This window comes from Cyclopterus lumpus, chromosome 9 (assembly GCF_009769545.1).
Source record: "Cyclopterus lumpus isolate fCycLum1 chromosome 9, fCycLum1.pri, whole genome shotgun sequence".
Lineage (NCBI taxonomy): Eukaryota > Metazoa > Chordata > Actinopteri > Perciformes > Cyclopteridae > Cyclopterus > Cyclopterus lumpus.
This window is the reverse complement of record NC_046974.1, coordinates 25,078,112-25,095,142: the sequence shown is the minus strand read 5'-3', so window position 1 is coordinate 25,095,142 and position 17,031 is coordinate 25,078,112. Positions and strand designations below refer to the sequence as shown.

General features: G+C 44.0%; 1 protein-coding gene across 1 annotated transcript; it reads left to right on the top strand.

The window, feature by feature from the left end:
* The first annotated feature begins 814 nt into the window (after positions 1–814).
* nr6a1a (nuclear receptor subfamily 6, group A, member 1a) lies at positions 815–16,770 on the top strand. Its single transcript, XM_034541359.1, has 9 exons — positions 815–830; positions 9,872–10,102; positions 11,069–11,124; positions 12,088–12,248; positions 13,000–13,230; positions 13,714–13,968; positions 15,457–15,578; positions 15,675–15,827; positions 16,640–16,770. Exons 1-9 carry the CDS (start codon positions 815–817, stop codon positions 16,768–16,770), a joined length of 1,356 nt encoding a protein of 451 aa, XP_034397250.1.
* The last annotated feature ends 261 nt before the right edge of the window (positions 16,771–17,031 follow it).

The following is a 17,031-nucleotide window of genomic DNA, read 5'->3' as shown; positions in this document are numbered from 1 at the left end:
ATTGATTTGTTGTTTATATCCATGTTCAGAAAGATATGGCGTTGGAGTAATTAATGTATCTTTTGGTATATAGAAGTATTTATTTGCATTATTGGATCAATCAATCAATTAATGTGGGGAACAAATCAAAAGGCATTCAGTAGTTGTCTTTCAGTACTTTATGTTGGCAGTGAAGACATTGTGAGCGTCCACTAGAGCACAGGCAGGATCAGCTGTGAATACCTGACCTCCACTTTTGAAGGCAGTGTTAGTCCCACATGAGGAATGTACTGGGGAACCTCCTCAGCGTCTCCTGGTCTCCATCTCATTGGCCCTTGGCTCCTTCTGCTCAGTTTGCAATGCATCAAGATGTAAAACTTCAGCTTTGTCATTCGTCCCTGTTGCACTAAGTGCTTAAATTTGCAAACGTCTGTGTGTTTTGTCAGCTTGAACCTGTGTTTATGTTTGAACGTGCACTTTGGTCCTCCTCAGAAGTGCCAGAGGCATGGTTAAGGGGAGGAGAGGCTAATATGGGTGGGGGGGGAGTAGTATTGTTGAACGGCAGCGAAAATAGGACTATCAGTTCCACTCAGATAACCCCTAGCTGTCATTGGACCTCAAGCCAAGCTGTGACCCCAGGGCTTGAACTCTGTGGTCATGTGACCAGGCAGTAAAGTGACCAGTGGCGTTGCTGGGCTCTGGCTGTGGTCAGAGAGGGACAGGCTGTCGAGGAAAGAGGTGCTGGGAGAGAGAACAGAGGCAACCGGGCCCAGCGGCTTCTTTTTAGCCAAGTCTGTGCTTGAATGGGGTCCAGGCAGACTGGGAGAAGCATGAAATGGATACATGGGAAGGTAAGGGAGGCCATGCTGAATTCATCATAATCAGGCTGTGTGTGAATGGAGGAAGAGGGCTATGGTTATGGGGAGAACGTATTCTGCTCACTGAATATTTCCTTTCATATACCTTTTGTTTAGATTGAGAAGACCTTTTTTCTTTCTCTCTCTCTCTATATCTATATCTATTTATTTATTTAGATTGTGTCGCTAACGGTAAAACACATTCACATTCAACCAAGTTCTGCACTTGATTTTTGAGTGTCTTGGAATTAATATTAATGAAAACAATAGTTATTTAAGAAATAGCACATTCAGTTCCCGTAAGATCCTGTGCAGTTTGAGCAAACAATTGTGACATTGCTTTTAGATGTGTGCTCTATTTGATAGGTTTAGTCCTTTATGCTAAGAGGAGTTAATGATTCTCAGGCCAGGATAATGAGCTGAGACATTCTAGCTCTTCACAGCAACGCTGCCTTCAAGTGCTTTGTTTATGTGTGTGCTATGACGTGTCAGTGCACTGGTGATGTGCACAGTACGCCTCCATATGTGTTGCTCTTTGGTACGTGCCTGTGTGTTTGTACGGTGTGGATGTGATGGGCGATCACTAGCCTAGACCTCAGAGTACCATCATATTTTGCTAGTTTTTCCTGTTTCTTTGCTCGTTTCTTGCTCTTTTGAGCCATGATGTAAGTTTCACACAAAGATCCCAGTTCCGGGGGTGTGACTGCTCGGTGGGCGATCTGTTGATGATGCTCTCCCCAAATCACTTTTCAGCTAGTCGTTCTTTTGTTGCTTCATTCTGCTGTTAATGGGAATTATTATGAAGTGCTAGACTAGAATAACCTGCCTTCCAGTTTTTACACCACATCCCAGGCCAGGCCCCCAGCAAACCAACCACCCCACCCCCTCCCTCTCCTTGTATTGCAGGAATTTGGAATGCGATCCTTTTTCACTCAAGATATAGTCCATATGGCAAAGCGTCCTTTTAATACATGCCATCTCTTGGTTTATTTATGTTACAGTACTCCATTCCTTTTCCACACACAATCACTACACTGGGAGTTTTAAAGACAATAAAATAATTTCTGCTAGCACTTCCTTTTTTATATTTTCCATCAAGGACTTCAGTCGAGGATGTGGAGCAACCATGTTACTGTATTGGTCCCCTCCCCCTCACTCATGTTAATCCCTCAGCTAGCAGCCATGTTGGTTGTGCTCCAGCTGAAGGAGGGTAAATTCCACACTTGTACTGCTCATACACTACATCCCCTTTATTTTGCAGGAAGCCCGTTTTGAAAATTGTTCTGCGTTTTGAAAAGGGCATGTTATTAATACAGAGACAATAAGAAGAGGTTGTTTATGTGGCTGTATGTGCAGGGTACAGAAGCTGTGAAGATCAATAGTAACAGTGGGGGAGGTCAGGGACTCCTGTGACTCTAATGCTGGCCTATAAATAGCCAATGGAATAGCCAACAGGCTATTCCTTCCAGCCAGCATGCCTCGTTTTCCTCATTTCACTGAAACATATCCATCTCCTTGTCACACCCAACACCACACAGAAGCCCATCATGTTGCAGATCTTTGTCTTTTTAAGGGTGTGTTGGCCCTTCACCCTCCCCCAACACACACACACACACTCACACCTACAGGATTGAACGCATCATTGCAAATGTTTTTTTTCTTCTTGCCGAGTTATTTCAAGGAAGAACAGGTCTCTTAAATGGTCTGCTCCACCTTTTTAAATGGTGGAAATGTTTCAGTGCTTTCGTCGGCCCTGCTTGGGAGATATCCGTGGGAGTTTATCCTGCTGGCCCTGTGGTCTGTGTGAAGTCCCCCCTACCCTTGATGAAGGGGGGACTCAGCATTCATTAACAGCACTTTTTATATGACTATCACAAAGCCTGGGCTGTAAAACCCACCACATGGTTCATATCAGCTTGTGCTGATCCACCTTTTAAAAAGGAGCTCTGGGCCAAAAACAGTCTTTTTGAATCGGTGGTTTCATGTTCTGCAAATGCCGGGGCGAGAAGGAGAGAGGCACAGGCTTGGAACAATGATGTCTGACATGCATAGTTTTTAATAGTGATATCTCCTGTGTTAGAATAAAGAAAATGTTACCATAAACAAAAGGAACTTCAGGAACTTGTGCATCTGGTTCAACGCACCAATTTCCAGTAAATAACTGAAACATTTTAGCTTGTGATGAAGTTTAGTTGCTGCTATTTAGTAAATTCAGTGTTAAATAACAGATGGAAATAAACTGACTTTTGTATACAATTTGTATAAAAGTGGTTTACTGCCAATTTCCTTTTTTTTGGTAGTTTTCTCTATGGAAACCCACAACGCATTTCAAAGGATGTTATTTTGGTCAAAATTGTGATTCACTTAAGAACATTGTTTAGTGTGCTTAACAGACTGGGGATGGAGCCTATAGCCCACTGATGAAGGCAACATTAGGAAGTGGGTGTATTTCGCGGCATTCCAGAGAAAGGCAGCACAGGAAAACACTCCTGCAGCACGCTGATCGCCAACGGCAACGGGGAGATCTTAAAGCTTCTTTTGCTAAACACATTTTTTTGGGGGGGAAAACACATCTTAAAGTGACGTATAAAAAAAGGTACTAGTATTGGTGCTGAAGACTGATTAGTGTATTAACATTAGTAAGAAATACTCAGCCCTATTAATAATACAGTCTTTACTATTAAAGATGTAAATAATCTTTGTAGATGCAAACAAAGCTGAGACAGTGAGCCAGACTCATACAGTCGAGGCCCTCCCACATTATTCAACAAAGTAGCATCAGATGTGGCTGCTATTAGCATAACATTAACATGTGGCCTATCTTTGGTGTGGTATTACTCAATGCTAATGATTTAGCCTCCAAGCCTGGGTGTATATAATCAAGACAGCAATGTCTACAGTTCTCCATTGTCTCGTGGATGAGCCCAATCTGCAACTCCATGCACGTAACTTTAAAGATTAGCATCACAGTGTGGCCTGCCAGGAATGCTGGGTCTGAGTCATGGAGGGTCTTAAGATGCCTGTAACCCTTTGTGAATGTGTTAGATGTGTGGTGTCCATGTACATACCAGTCATACTCCGGGAGGAAGGGGGTGCTCCCCTCCCCCAGGTAGGAGAGATAAGTTAGATAGGACCAGAAGAAGAGATATGAGGAGGGAAAGAGTAGAAGAAAGGCTGAGAGAAAGAGGGAGGGAGGCTGCGGGGAGCGGAAAAGTACAGCAGATTCCTCCCACCCCCGCTGCTGTCTCAGCTGGGCATGATTGTGATGGAAAGCCTGAGACCTGAAGAGAGAACCCCTTCAGCAGCAGGCCTTGTTGCTCTGTCTGTCAGCCACTCAAAAGGCCCGCTTTAAACTATACATCAGCCTTTGTGTGTGCAGGGTGTGGACAATGGGGAGATTTTGCCACGACACATCTCTGTTCTCAGCAGGATGCAGCTCACAGGGGGGCAAAGAGACGGTGGCCCTGTTTCCCACAGGAGAGCGGGACCAAGTCTGATTCCTGCCGTAGAAAAATCAATCCCCTTTCCTCTGGGAAATGATCCTTTACAGTTCCACATGACAAGTAATGCATATCTCACTTTCTCCCCGTGTGTGTGTGTGTGTGTGTCCCAGAAGATCCCAATTTCCCTTAATGCAGCTAACGGCATCCTCTATTAGACCCTATTAATCCTCCCCGTCTTGCAAACTCCACAAACCCAGTTTGCAGTTGTTGTTGTGTTGAAAATGTTCAAGCACAAGCTGTGATGATGATGATGATGATGATGATTATGATGTCGGGCAAGACATCATTCTGTTCTCAGACTTAACAAAGCCCCTCCAGGGCCACAGGGGACATCAGGTAATTGTTGTCACAGGCTGACTAGTACTCCCCATGACTAGTAAACTGACCTTCATGTGTTGAACTGGTGGAATCCCAATTGGAAGCCTCTGCTATCTTCTATCAGTTAAGGTGTCCTGGTTATCCTCAGCTGATTTCTGACCAGAGGCTCCCTCAGTAAAGCACCATGTAACCTCTTGAATACACATCTGATGAGTTTTTCTAATGGGGGTTCAGACATGCGCCGCTTGTTGTAGGGTTAGGGTCAGTTCACCCAAATTGTATTCAGCCATACATCTTGTTTTGGTACATTTTGTCTCTTCTTTCCTCTAAGGAAAAAATGTTGTCCCTTAAATAGTATTTTTATTGCATGCTTTTTATTATCATCTTTCCCGTAATCACGTTTTGAATCCAGACTGCTTTCTCTGAAGGGTTAGGTTCCACGTTTCAGTCGGGTAACATGCTGCTGTTACCAGACTGCCACAGACTCCGGGTCAAACACGCTGCAGACGGAAGCTTCACCAAGTGAAATCCTTCAGTAAATGTCATGAATATTTAATTGTCATCTCCAGGCAGGAGGAGGAGGAGTCATAGGACGTGAGGATCTGAGATCAAGTGTGTGAAGGTGTGAATCGGCCTGTTTATATGGTGGCCATGCACTTGAAAGACAGGGTGATAGATTTGGCAAATAAGCCTGAATGCTGGCAACTAATAGCCATTGTGTTTTTCCACAATGAAGGAAGTCACGCGTTTCACATAGCGTGGCCAGTGGGATATATGGTTTTAATGTGTTCCCTGAATTAGCTGACAAATGGCTGGCTGGGGAGGTGACTGTCATTTATTTGATCTTCCTGGTGTTTTATGATGCCAGGGTCCTTCACATGACCTCATGCTAAGCTCTGCTTACAGTAACATGTGCAGAGGTCATCTCTATTGAGCTGTGTGAGGAGGACAATGAGAAGTTGGTTGGGTCTTTCTTCTCGGGCTTCATGGAGGTGTCGCTCTGAAGCTTAGCAGCTGAAAACCTACTTTATTGAGACCAAGCCTGAAGTGCATTCAGAGCTAACGCATAGACGACTCCTGGAAATGAAGACGGGACTCACCAACCTGGACAGTTATATATTGTAACTGATTGCTTTATTCAAATTGAACGTTTGCCTTGGAAGCAGAGAAACCAGATCTACTTTCACCAGCCAGGAACATTTCTCGTCCTCAAACCTCTGATCCGGTGTCTTACCGAGTGCTTCGACAAACGCACGCAGACGCGTTGGAGAAAGGACAACGGCGTTGGAACCGTTTTCAAACACTTGTGAATTACGAGCTAACATGTACATGTATCGCGTATTAGATTTTTGTTTGTATGGACCGGAGAATATTCAGTTTACACAGATCCTTGTTGTTCTCCCTGACGTTTGCTGTAATGTAGCGTTTTACGTGGAGTGACTACAGCCATTAAATGCTCCATTGCCCGTCAGCCAACAGCTTTAAAAGTGGCTTTTATTTTAAAGGCAAGGTTGGTGATCTTGTTCAAATAGATTTGATATTTTTGTTGAATTGTCAATCCATCTGGACGGCAACCCATGAATCAAATGTTCTGACAAAAACTAAAGAAACCATCCGGCATCTGTGGCTGTCACAGCACTGTGATCATTTCATTGGGCCCGGGTGTCATGATTGGACGAGCTACCTACGCTCTCATTGGTCGTCACCAGAGCCTTACCAGCTGTGAGTTGTAACAGTAGCCATGCTGATTGTTTACGTTCATCATGATCATCTAGGGGGAGGGGCTTTGGGACTCTGTAAATACTAAATGGACCTGTACTCGTACAGCCCTTTTCTATTCTTCTGACCACTCAAAGCTCTTTAACACTAGATGTCATCATCCACCCATTCATACACTGATGGGAGGAGCTACAATGCAAGGTGCCACCTGCCACTTGTTCTATGACTATGAATCCACATATTGCTTGTGATGCTGTGCCCCTTCATGAATGAAGCGTTGTTTTGATTTGGATACTATAGATTGATTGATTAATCAGCCACTGTTCTGGTCCTTTTTAACCATTATTTCTTGTTTTATAGAACAAGGTTTTAGAAAATGATGATGGCCATCTCCCACCTTTTATTTTTTAGACCCAACTAGAAAATAATGTGCATGCGTTTTTACTTTAGTAACGATGGAACAATGTTACTTATCTCTGTAAAGCGGTTAGTGTAGGTCGCACTGTGCGCCCTACAAAAAGAGGATATCTCTCTGACTGATGGTTTCCTCTGTCGCCGTAACCTCTGTGCTGTATAGAGTTAATCACCAAAATAGTTAAAGTCTAATCCCAGGATGGGCCCACTGTGTGACGCCCCATTGTCTCTGTACACTATGGCTGCCCTGCAGTCTTCGGCAGGCAGCACATTTAAACCTCACACTATTTAAATGGTAATCTGTCTTTGGGCTTTAGAAGTCTTCAATTCACCATTGATGATCTGGGAGAGGCTTTATGCCATGCACACCCCCACCTCCTAATTACCTTTAGTACATGAAACCTGCAGCCCACTATGAAGCCCCCTCTCTCTGGGAGGCTTAGCTCTCAGCTCAGTCACGTGCCTCTGATGAGCTGGCCCTTTAAATCATATACACACAAAAACCCTAATCCTGCTCATTTGAATATTCAACATGATGTAACTTTGGCCTGTTGTCAAAACATTGTGGCTTTCTAATCAGTGATGGTTGACTGGTCAACCATTGACCACAGGCAGGATATCAGGTTTCTTCATGTCCTGTGAGAACGGTATCATCTCCGCTGCTTCAATACGCTTCGACCACTTCAACAGACTCTCATTTTAAGTTTTTGTTGGGTGCATAGATGGTAAAACAACCTGGAAGTTGCATCTGTGACATTGGCCATATGTTTCCTACGGGTGAGTTGACTATCAAGCATTTTTCACTGTTAAACATTGTTTGGATTAATGATGAATCAACAAATGAATGTAGATCATCAAAGCATCTACGCAACATACAATACCTCCAGTACGAAGTCCATAGAAGTACCAACGACCTTACACTGCATGGTAGGAGTCAGTTTGTACCTTAAGTACAGAAACCTGCTTGTCTGCCTCCACTATTGACTTCCCCACCACAGAACCCCATAGCAGGGCAAAGGTCCGGCCTGTGTGTGGGGCAGTTTGTTGCATTACACAAGCGTCTTACATTAAGCAGATGTCCAGGTTAAACTCCAGGTTAAGCAGGCAGCATTAACCTGATGGACCTCTTCTGTCTACTTCATTCTCTCTATGAAAGCACACGTGTTCATCCTGACACCTTTACATCCACCGACCACCTGGTCCTGCAGGAGGACTTTGCCTGCTGCTCAAACACAAAAACTAAAAGCTAGGCTCAAATCGTACATAATTCTAGTTGCTACGCAATGACAATTCTGTCAGTTTAAAAGCTATATAGTAAGAGGTTGCTTGCTGGTCTGAAGTAACAATTGGAGAGGGGCGGTTAATGTTGAACTCTAAATGGACTGTTGATGAGGAGTCCACTCTAAATGAAGTCTTCATTGGGAGAATAGAGCCATTTAGGGCTTTTCTCACATTGAACATTGGTGGCTTCTGACCCCTCAGCCATGTCCACTTGAGCCCCTCTTTGTCATCACATATGTGACCAGTTCAACCAAAAAGCTTTCTCCTTGTTTGATTTGAAACGGTTTTGAGGCCTGAAGAGGCAAAGTGGTCCAGTAGTCACAATATTTCTTTCTTTCTTTCCTATCTCGTCAATTATCTCGTAACCTTTCAGATGTATCTTGAAATGTCTTGTGGGAGTCCTAACTGAACAAGAAAAACACCATTGTCAGACTCAATTTGAGGGGGGAAAAAGAGCACAATTGATGCAGCAGAACTAATCTATTTTTTTTTTATTCCACTCTACATGGCTCCTACACAACCCACAATGCAACTTGAACTACTGACAGTTAGGCCAGTGATCTGCGTGTGAAATGCTACTGATAAGTTAAATAAAAATGTAAAAAAATCCAGAAATGAACTGAAGCATCATAATCTGTATGTAAGATCTACCTTTCAGAACCATCTCATTGTTGGGCTGTATTGATTAGTTAGTTTGATTAGTTTTGACACCCATTCAATGATCCCTGCTCCACACAGCTCCCCCCACCTGCCCAGTGTCACAGCTAGCCAGAAGCAGTTCTGTATTGACCAACAGAAATGAAAAATAAATCCTTCTGGCTGAAAAAATCTATAGATAAACGCTTCACTTTACTGGGATGGCTGTTGCCAAGCGATTCTTTGTAAAGCACAGCTTTTTAAGCTATTCCTATTTCACGCAGCCAACATTCTAAATACTGTGTCCTCGGAGGCGAGCTTCTTTTCCAGGTTCTTTCATCCTGATAAAAGACCGATCCCATCACAAGCATCAGTGTGTGTGTTTGTGTGTGTGTCATTTGGTTTTTAATACTCCTTTTGCTGCTGTTTTATTGACTCATTCTTTCCTCTAGTGTCATTACTACTACAACTTTTAATATTGGTTGTTCCGTACATCACGTTCCCCGACATATCCCCTCACATGTGTTCCAAATTCCGGCCCTCATTTCTTCCCGTCCTACCAACCTTTCACAGTTTGGGGCGATGAACCGAAAGTGTGTGTGCTCTTTGAGGAAACAGAGGGTGAAGGCTAATGATTGAGTGTGCAACAGAGATGCTGCTGTAGACTGGACCTGGTGGGTTTCAAGATGACGCGTTTTAAACTTGGCTGGGTTTAACTAATAGGTTCTTGATCGATCGGTATTTAAACATGAATCATATGTCACAAATTGATTGTATAAAAATGTTACACGTTGTCCAAATATGCTCCATCAGAGTAAAAAGGTCTCCGAGGCCTCTTCCTGTGATACTGCTGCTGGTAGAAGAAGAGAAAGGAGAGACTGTAAACCATCAGTGGTGTGGTTTTAGCTTGCTGCTGAATAAAACAAGACATCCTGCTGCCTGTTACACTTCCACTTTCACAAGATGAGTTGGGGCTTAAGAATCCTTTTGGATTAGCCAGAGCCTGGCTAGTGCTTAAGCCCCTACCGCCCCATGATCTCAATTAAAATGTGTGCCTCCAGCGAGGTTTTTGCTCCCACTTTATTTATTTTTTCACGGAGTAGACGAATTGGTGTAAAGAGGTGGGTGGAAATGTTGTTCTCATTCGTCCCTGTCCCTCTGCAGATGATCCGGCTGACCAGCGTACTTGCCTTATCTGTGAAGATCGCGCCACAGGCCTGCACTATGGCATCATCTCCTGTGAGGGCTGCAAAGGCTTCTTCAAGCGCAGCATCTGCAACAAGCGCGTGTACCGGTGCAGCCGCGACAAGAACTGCGAGATGTCGCGCAAGCAGCGCAACCGCTGCCAGTACTGCCGCCTGCTCAAGTGTCTGCAAATGGGGATGAACCGCAAAGGTGAACACCGTTTTCATTTTAACGCTGCAATTGAAAGAAAAAATATAACCAATTTTTAGCCATCTGTATGAAATGTTCACCATTAATGTACATCACTGTAAACCTTTTCCCATAATCGCTTATATTAAGACAATAGTTTTTGTATTTTTGATATGTTTAAATATGAAATTAGTCATTTTCATTTTCAGTCGTTTCCTACAAACCATGTCTGGCTTGTATTGCGTCTACACTTGAGTCTCTGAATGTTGAACATCTGGGAGTGAATCAGTATAATACATTTTATTTGTATAGCGCTTTACTTGGTAGAAACAAACAATAGAAGCAACAACAATATAAACAAGAGATGACATCACAGTAAGAAATGAAGCAAAAAACATACTGAACTAGCATCATAGGTTAAAAGCAGATTGTAATGCACATAACACCCTGTATTGATCTGATTATGACCCTACCTACCATTTACTACTATATAATTAATATATATATATATATTAAGCCTAAACAAATCATACTTATATGACTAAGCAAAACATTTGATTCATCAAACTGATGAGTTTGGAGTCCGTTTTCTTTGGCCTAATTGACTTCAGTGAGGACTAAATGTTAGCGCGGTACAATGCTGCCTCCCAGTGGATGATACACGTAACTGACCCTCAGTGCTTCTGCAGCCTGGTGGGCTCATTTGAGATGTTTGTTCTCCACATGCATTCCTGTGACTACAGGAAGCTTGGACTTACATGTGAGCCACATGTAATCAACTGTGAGCTGTTAACAAATTACAACCAGGGAATAGAAAAAACATCTCTGACTGCCAACAGAAACTGGAAAAAGTGTCTGAACCAGTCAGAAAAATCCTCACAAAATGAGGTGTTTCAGCCACTAGGTAGAGCTCTGATACTAATCCTGAAGCATGTTTATGGACCACATGCAGATTTAGATTCCTGTTCTTTCTTTTTCGCCATGTAGCAATCAGGGAGGATGGCATGCCAGGAGGGAGGAACAAAAGCATCGGGCCTGTTCAGGTAAATCACTGACTACATGTTGAATATCAGAAATGTTGTTTTCGTGACATTCACTGACCCGCTGCCAGCTTAGAGTCACTCTATGCATATTATTGTGGCTCAGTTCCAGAGTTAGCTCGCTGACCGTGAATGCATTTAGAAAACGTCTGCTTCCATTAAAAGACTGCTTTATTTCTAAACTCTAATGAAAAGAGGACCTCTTTGTCAATAATAAGGACTGAATTGCTGTTTCAGTATGTGTGGTGAATTGATAGAAATGAAAGTGAATTGACCCCGGCCACAGATACAAGGCACCACATTTACTGGCATACTAATGCATTTCAAAATAACTTGTATGTTTTCTTACTCCACGGACCGGCAAGGATTCTATTATTTTAGATGTGTGCGTAACACACACACACACTCTATTTCCCCTCTAGCGCCCTGTATCATTGTGATTGTGTCCTTGCTCCTCATCAGTGAAAAGTCTGTGCTAATCAACTAAACTGAGACGCACAGTGCTCTTGGTCACATGAGGAGGTGCTGTAAGCTCCAAAACATGCCCACACCCTTTTTGTGTGTGTGTGTGTGTGTGTGTGTGTGTGTGTGTGTGTGTGTGTGTGTGTGTGTGTGTGTGTGTGTGTGTGTGTGTGTGTGTGTGTGTGTGTGTGTGTGTGTGTGTGTGTGTGTGTGTGTGTGTTGTGTGTGTGTGTGTGTGTGTGTGTGTGTGTGTGTGTGTGTGTGTGTGTGTGTGTGTGTGTGTGTGTGTGTGTGTGTGTGTGTGTGTGTGTGTGTGTGTGTGTGTGTGTGTGTGTGTGTGTGTGTGTGTGTGTGTGTGTGTGTGTGTGTGTGTGTGTGTGTGTGTGTGTGTGTGTGTGTGTGTGTGTGTGTGTGTGTGTGTGTGTGTGTGTGTGTGTGTGTGTGTGTGTGTGTGTGTGTGTGTGTGTGTGTGTGTGTGTGTGTGTGTGTGTGTGTGTGTGTTAGATCACAGAGGAGGAGATCGAGCGGATCATGTCGGGGCAGGAGTTCAAGGAGGATGTCCCAGAGCACACCTGGGGCACCAACGGCGACAGCGACCACAGCTCTCCAAGCAACGGCGCCTCGGAGGGCAACCAGCCGTCACCCGCCTCCACTCTGTCATCCAAGTGAGTTGTTCGTCTCCTCCACTCAGCCGCTAAGCACAGCACTCGCCCCATCATTGAGATAATGAGCCGGCCCTGACAGTCACCTCATTCCCATCTCACCGAGACTTTAGTTACGGTATTCATCAGCAGAAGAATGCCTGAAGATGCCGCTCCTCAGGCTCGGTGATGATGGCACACAAAGAACGCACTGCACTATCTGCTGTTCTTGCTATGGAGACGAGCGCATTGTCTATCTGCACTCATCAAGGACAAATATTGTCTAGCTACTCGCATGACTGTACTTATTTTAGTCTCATTATCACCGCAGCCTGATAGCTATTCAGAGGAATGTTTGTTTTATCAAATGCAATCTGAGCAATAACAGGATGCCTGAGCAGTGTGGGCTTTGGTATGCAGGTCCAACATGAACACAACGTTTAGACTAAAAAATTAAAGTATTGTTAATGGTAAAACGTGTAGAGCTCCACCCAAAGGGTAAAGGTCGGGGCTATCTTCAGAGTTTAGTAGGTCTGGGGCGTGTTTAGCTTAGCTTAGCTTAGCACCAACACTGGAGGAAACCACTTGCTTTGCACTGCATACACAGATATGGAGATCCAAGGTATCAAGCTTCTTACTCTGGGTAAGATGGTAAATAAGTGTATTTCCCAAGATGTCAGATTATTCCTTGTTAATATCAAAATGTATAAAGGACTAAAAAAAGTCTTCTATATGGCGTACTTTGTGTAACCGTTGACCTTGTGTGTTCCTACAGTCGCTCTGTGGAAATGAATGGCTACACGGCGGCCCTCAGGGACCAGTACATCAACACCTCCATGTCCACACACTACCAGCTCCTGCCTCACCTATTCAGCTACGCCGCCCAGTCTGGCCTGCTGGCCCCACAGCCCCGCAGCCTCTACCCACAGTCCCACCCACTGGTGCTGCAGCTGGTGGCTGCTGAAGACCTGGCCCCCCTGGCAACCCCGATGCTTATAGAAGACGGGTGAGTCCATACATATACTCTATACTGCATACTTTAGCCCAATCTGGATAACAGTGCACCTCCTCAGTAAATACAGTATATGAGAAGCTTTGGGTTGTCCTTTCATTGGGGTTAAAGGTCATGTATTGCCCTTGTACCACACAGGGTTGCTCAATAAAATGCAGGTTTAGTCTCATTTTGAACGATGAATTAAGTCACACAGCAAGAGGAAGGAAGCTGCTGTGAAGTCTGGTGCTTCAGCAGGTTATACTAAAGCAGGGTGAACAGGTTGTAGCTGGGTGGGTTTTTTCTTTTATCGTTTTAGCTCCTTGCAGGCACCTCTTGTCCACAATATCACTGATGCTCAGTAGACGGGTATCAATAATGTTCTTGGTGGATTTAATCACCAGCTGTAGAGCCTTGTTGTCCGTTCGAGGTGATCCAGAGTGAAGACACCAGATGTTCTGCTCATACATCACTTCTTACCTGACGCTGTGTGCCCAGGTACAAAGTGACCCAGGTGGAGCTGTTTGCCCTGCTGTGTCGTCTGGCAGACGAGCTGCTCTTCCGCCAGATCTCCTGGATCAAGAAGCTGCCGTTCTTCTGTGAACTCTCCATAGAGGACTACACCTGCCTGCTGAGCTCCACCTGGCAGGAGCTCATCCTGCTCTCCTGCCTCACCATCTACAGCGCCCAGATCTTCGGAGACCTGGCTGATGTCACCGCCAAGTACACGCCGTCTGACGACGAGCTGCAGGGGTGAGTGGCCAGGCTTAGGGCTCAGAGTGTTCGGAGTAGAGCTATCGTTTGTAACCATCAGACAAAGAACACGGGTACAGTCTGACTCTACTGGAGCTGCACGGATCAATATGTTCTACGAAGAAAATGTTGTACAGAAACGTGTCTCCATCTTTGTAGTTTCCCTCAGCTCAAAGGAGCGTTTTCAGCTCATTGTTTGGTTTTATGCCCCAAGATGCAACAGTGATAGAAACCACACAAGAATAGGTGAAGAGGAACAGGGAGATGTTCAGAACTTAATGTAATGCACCAAACAAGTGTGAAAGTGGTCAGAATAAGTATAGAAAAAACACTTTAAATGATGGTGTTTTACATTAGTGTATTAACAGAATGATTCAGGGGAAATCTGGAGGCCAAAATAGAGCTTAAACGAATGCTAATGTGGCTCTTTTTTCTTTAAACCAGACAGGAACAACGCAAGTCGCTCAACGCAGAAGCAGTGCACAAAATGCTTCACGCTCATTGAAAATCATTTTCTGTCTGATCCGGAAAAAAAGTGAATACTGCTTTAAACCAGATATTTGTGAGCGAACTGACATAATCCATAATAGCAACAATATGGTAGCTAGCCACAGTAATGTTTGTCATATCTGCATTTTGGAAGAATGTTTATATCTCACCTACGTGATATTGCCTCCTACTCCTCTTTTGTGGAGGCTATCGTACCATTAACATGTGAAAGCTCGCCAACTCATTTTACCAAGAAAAAAGGTTTATCAGGAATTCTATGTTCCTGACTGCCACAACAGTCCTCTAGACATACGAGACGTTCCACTCTGCGAGTTTGATGGTTCTCCTCGCAACAGCAGGGAACGTATTGTTGTTGGACGAGGGCCAGTGCAGTGGTGCGTGAACAGGAGGACTCCTCAGGACAGAGCTGTGGCTAGCACCGTCTGGCATGGGAGATACACGCATGGTAGAAAAGGGTGTGTGGGGGTTTGGATCTGTGTAAATCAGAAGGGAATTATCTGACCTCGTGACACACATTCCCCTAATATACGGTGCCGTTCTGCTGCTTCGGTCAATTTGCCTGTAGTTTAGGAGAGAACGTCTGATTTACTGTGACAGCACTGACGTTTGTGAGAGACTGGACTGCGAGAGCCAGAGAGACGGGGATAAGTGGAATTAAAATGTGTGAGTGTTTCTAACTCTTGCAGAAAGCTGTGGGATTAGCAAGACGTTTGCGAAGCACTTTTTAGATGTGATGTTTGGCCTTGTCCATTAAAGCATAGAAGCTTAAGATAATGGGCCTTGAGGGGCTTTTAATTTTTTGACAGTGGATTTTAATGTGAACGTGTGGACTGTAAACTAAAACTTTCTGCTTCATTTGGACAAAAGCTTCAAACACTATAAGCCCCAACACTCTGAAGACATTCTTATATTATTGTACATGGTTTTCACCGCTACATCTTTCCAGTATTATTGACAAGTCTGCGTCTGATTCATCAGCTTCAGCGAAGATGGTATGGAGGTGATGGAGAGGTTGATCTATCTGTTTCGCAAGTTCCACCAGTTGAAGATCAGCAATGAGGAGTATGCCTGCATGAAAGCCATCAACTTCCTCAACCAAGGTAACGTCTCCAGCTCTGCTGGCGGTGAGCTGAACGCCTTTCTTGGCCCTCTCGCATTCCCCTCACGTCTCGCTACTTTCATGTGCATCTCTGCAGATATCAGAGGGCTGTCCAACATCTCGCAGCTGGAGCAGCTCAACAAGCGCTACTGGTATGTGTGTCAGGACTACACGGAGTACAAGTACCCGCACCAGCCCAAGCGCTTCCCTGAGATCATGATGTGTCTCCCGGAGATCCGCTGCATCGCAGGTAAGAAGTTGTCTGTAGTGATGCTGCTGACTTGAGAAATGTATTCTTGTTTCGCATACAAGAATGATATTGTTCTTAGGCTGCGTTAAAACCAATCAAGGCTCTTCATCTTAGTTCTTAAAGTTTAGTAAAACTAGGTTTCAAATGAATAAATCCCGGGTCCCGTTTTAATTTACACAAATAAAAACTCATCTCCGTAAATCTGAGTTTGAACCAAAATGAAATTGTTCACTCAATATAGAGATTCTTGGTTACCCAAATAAAATAAAAAAGTAAAGTAAGTTTAAAACTGGGTCACATTTTAAATTTTTTTGTTTTGGTGCAATGTAAATCAATTGGAATTCGAGTAAAAACTAAACTATAAAGAGGGATTTAAATTAAATCTTTCCGATGGTTTTAAAAGCTTGGTTCAACATGATTTACAGTTCAACCATGATTTAAAAAATAAATCCTTGCTCGTGCAACCCAGGATTGATGTTATTACAATTGTCATATTCATACAGGTACATAAATGAAATTGTGCCTTTTGCCCATCCTAAGTCGTGCCTCTCCTACCACTTGCATGTTTGTCCAGTGTTACATGGCCATCAAAGGGTGGATCAATGGCTCCATCTGTCAGCCAATAACCAATGACGACATTCACCAATGAATTTACCGAATGGAGCTCGTGTTTATAATTTGAGTCCATTAAATTAACAAGACCATTCATTTTCAAATGGTGTCCGTTGCCTTCCTCTTCTGCATTGAGAGCAAGGCTTTTATTTGAGATCAGATCAGAGATGCAAGTCAAGCTAACCCAAACTTGTTTGCAGGGAAGCTGGTGAATGTCCCTCTGGAGCAGCTCCCCCTCTTGTTCAAAGCAGTCTTGCACTCCTGCAAATCCAGCCTGACCAGCTACAGGACCGGCCCGTCGCCCTGCGTGACCACCTCCTCCGGAAACTAGACCCCCCCACCCCCCACCCCCGAGTCGAGGGACTGGTCTCCCCTCTAGTGAATGTGACAAGCAGCTAGTTTGTTTTTTGTAACTTTCTTTCTTTATATATTTATTACACGACAGAGCTGAATGTATGCTGATTTACACTGTGCACATGCTTCTGTACAAAACAAATGCTCGTAGATGCATTGGTCTTTGGAGTTTACAAGTGTGTATCCAGTTTGCTCAATGTGTCAGTGTTGCTATTGTTAGAGCTAGACTTTAAAAGAG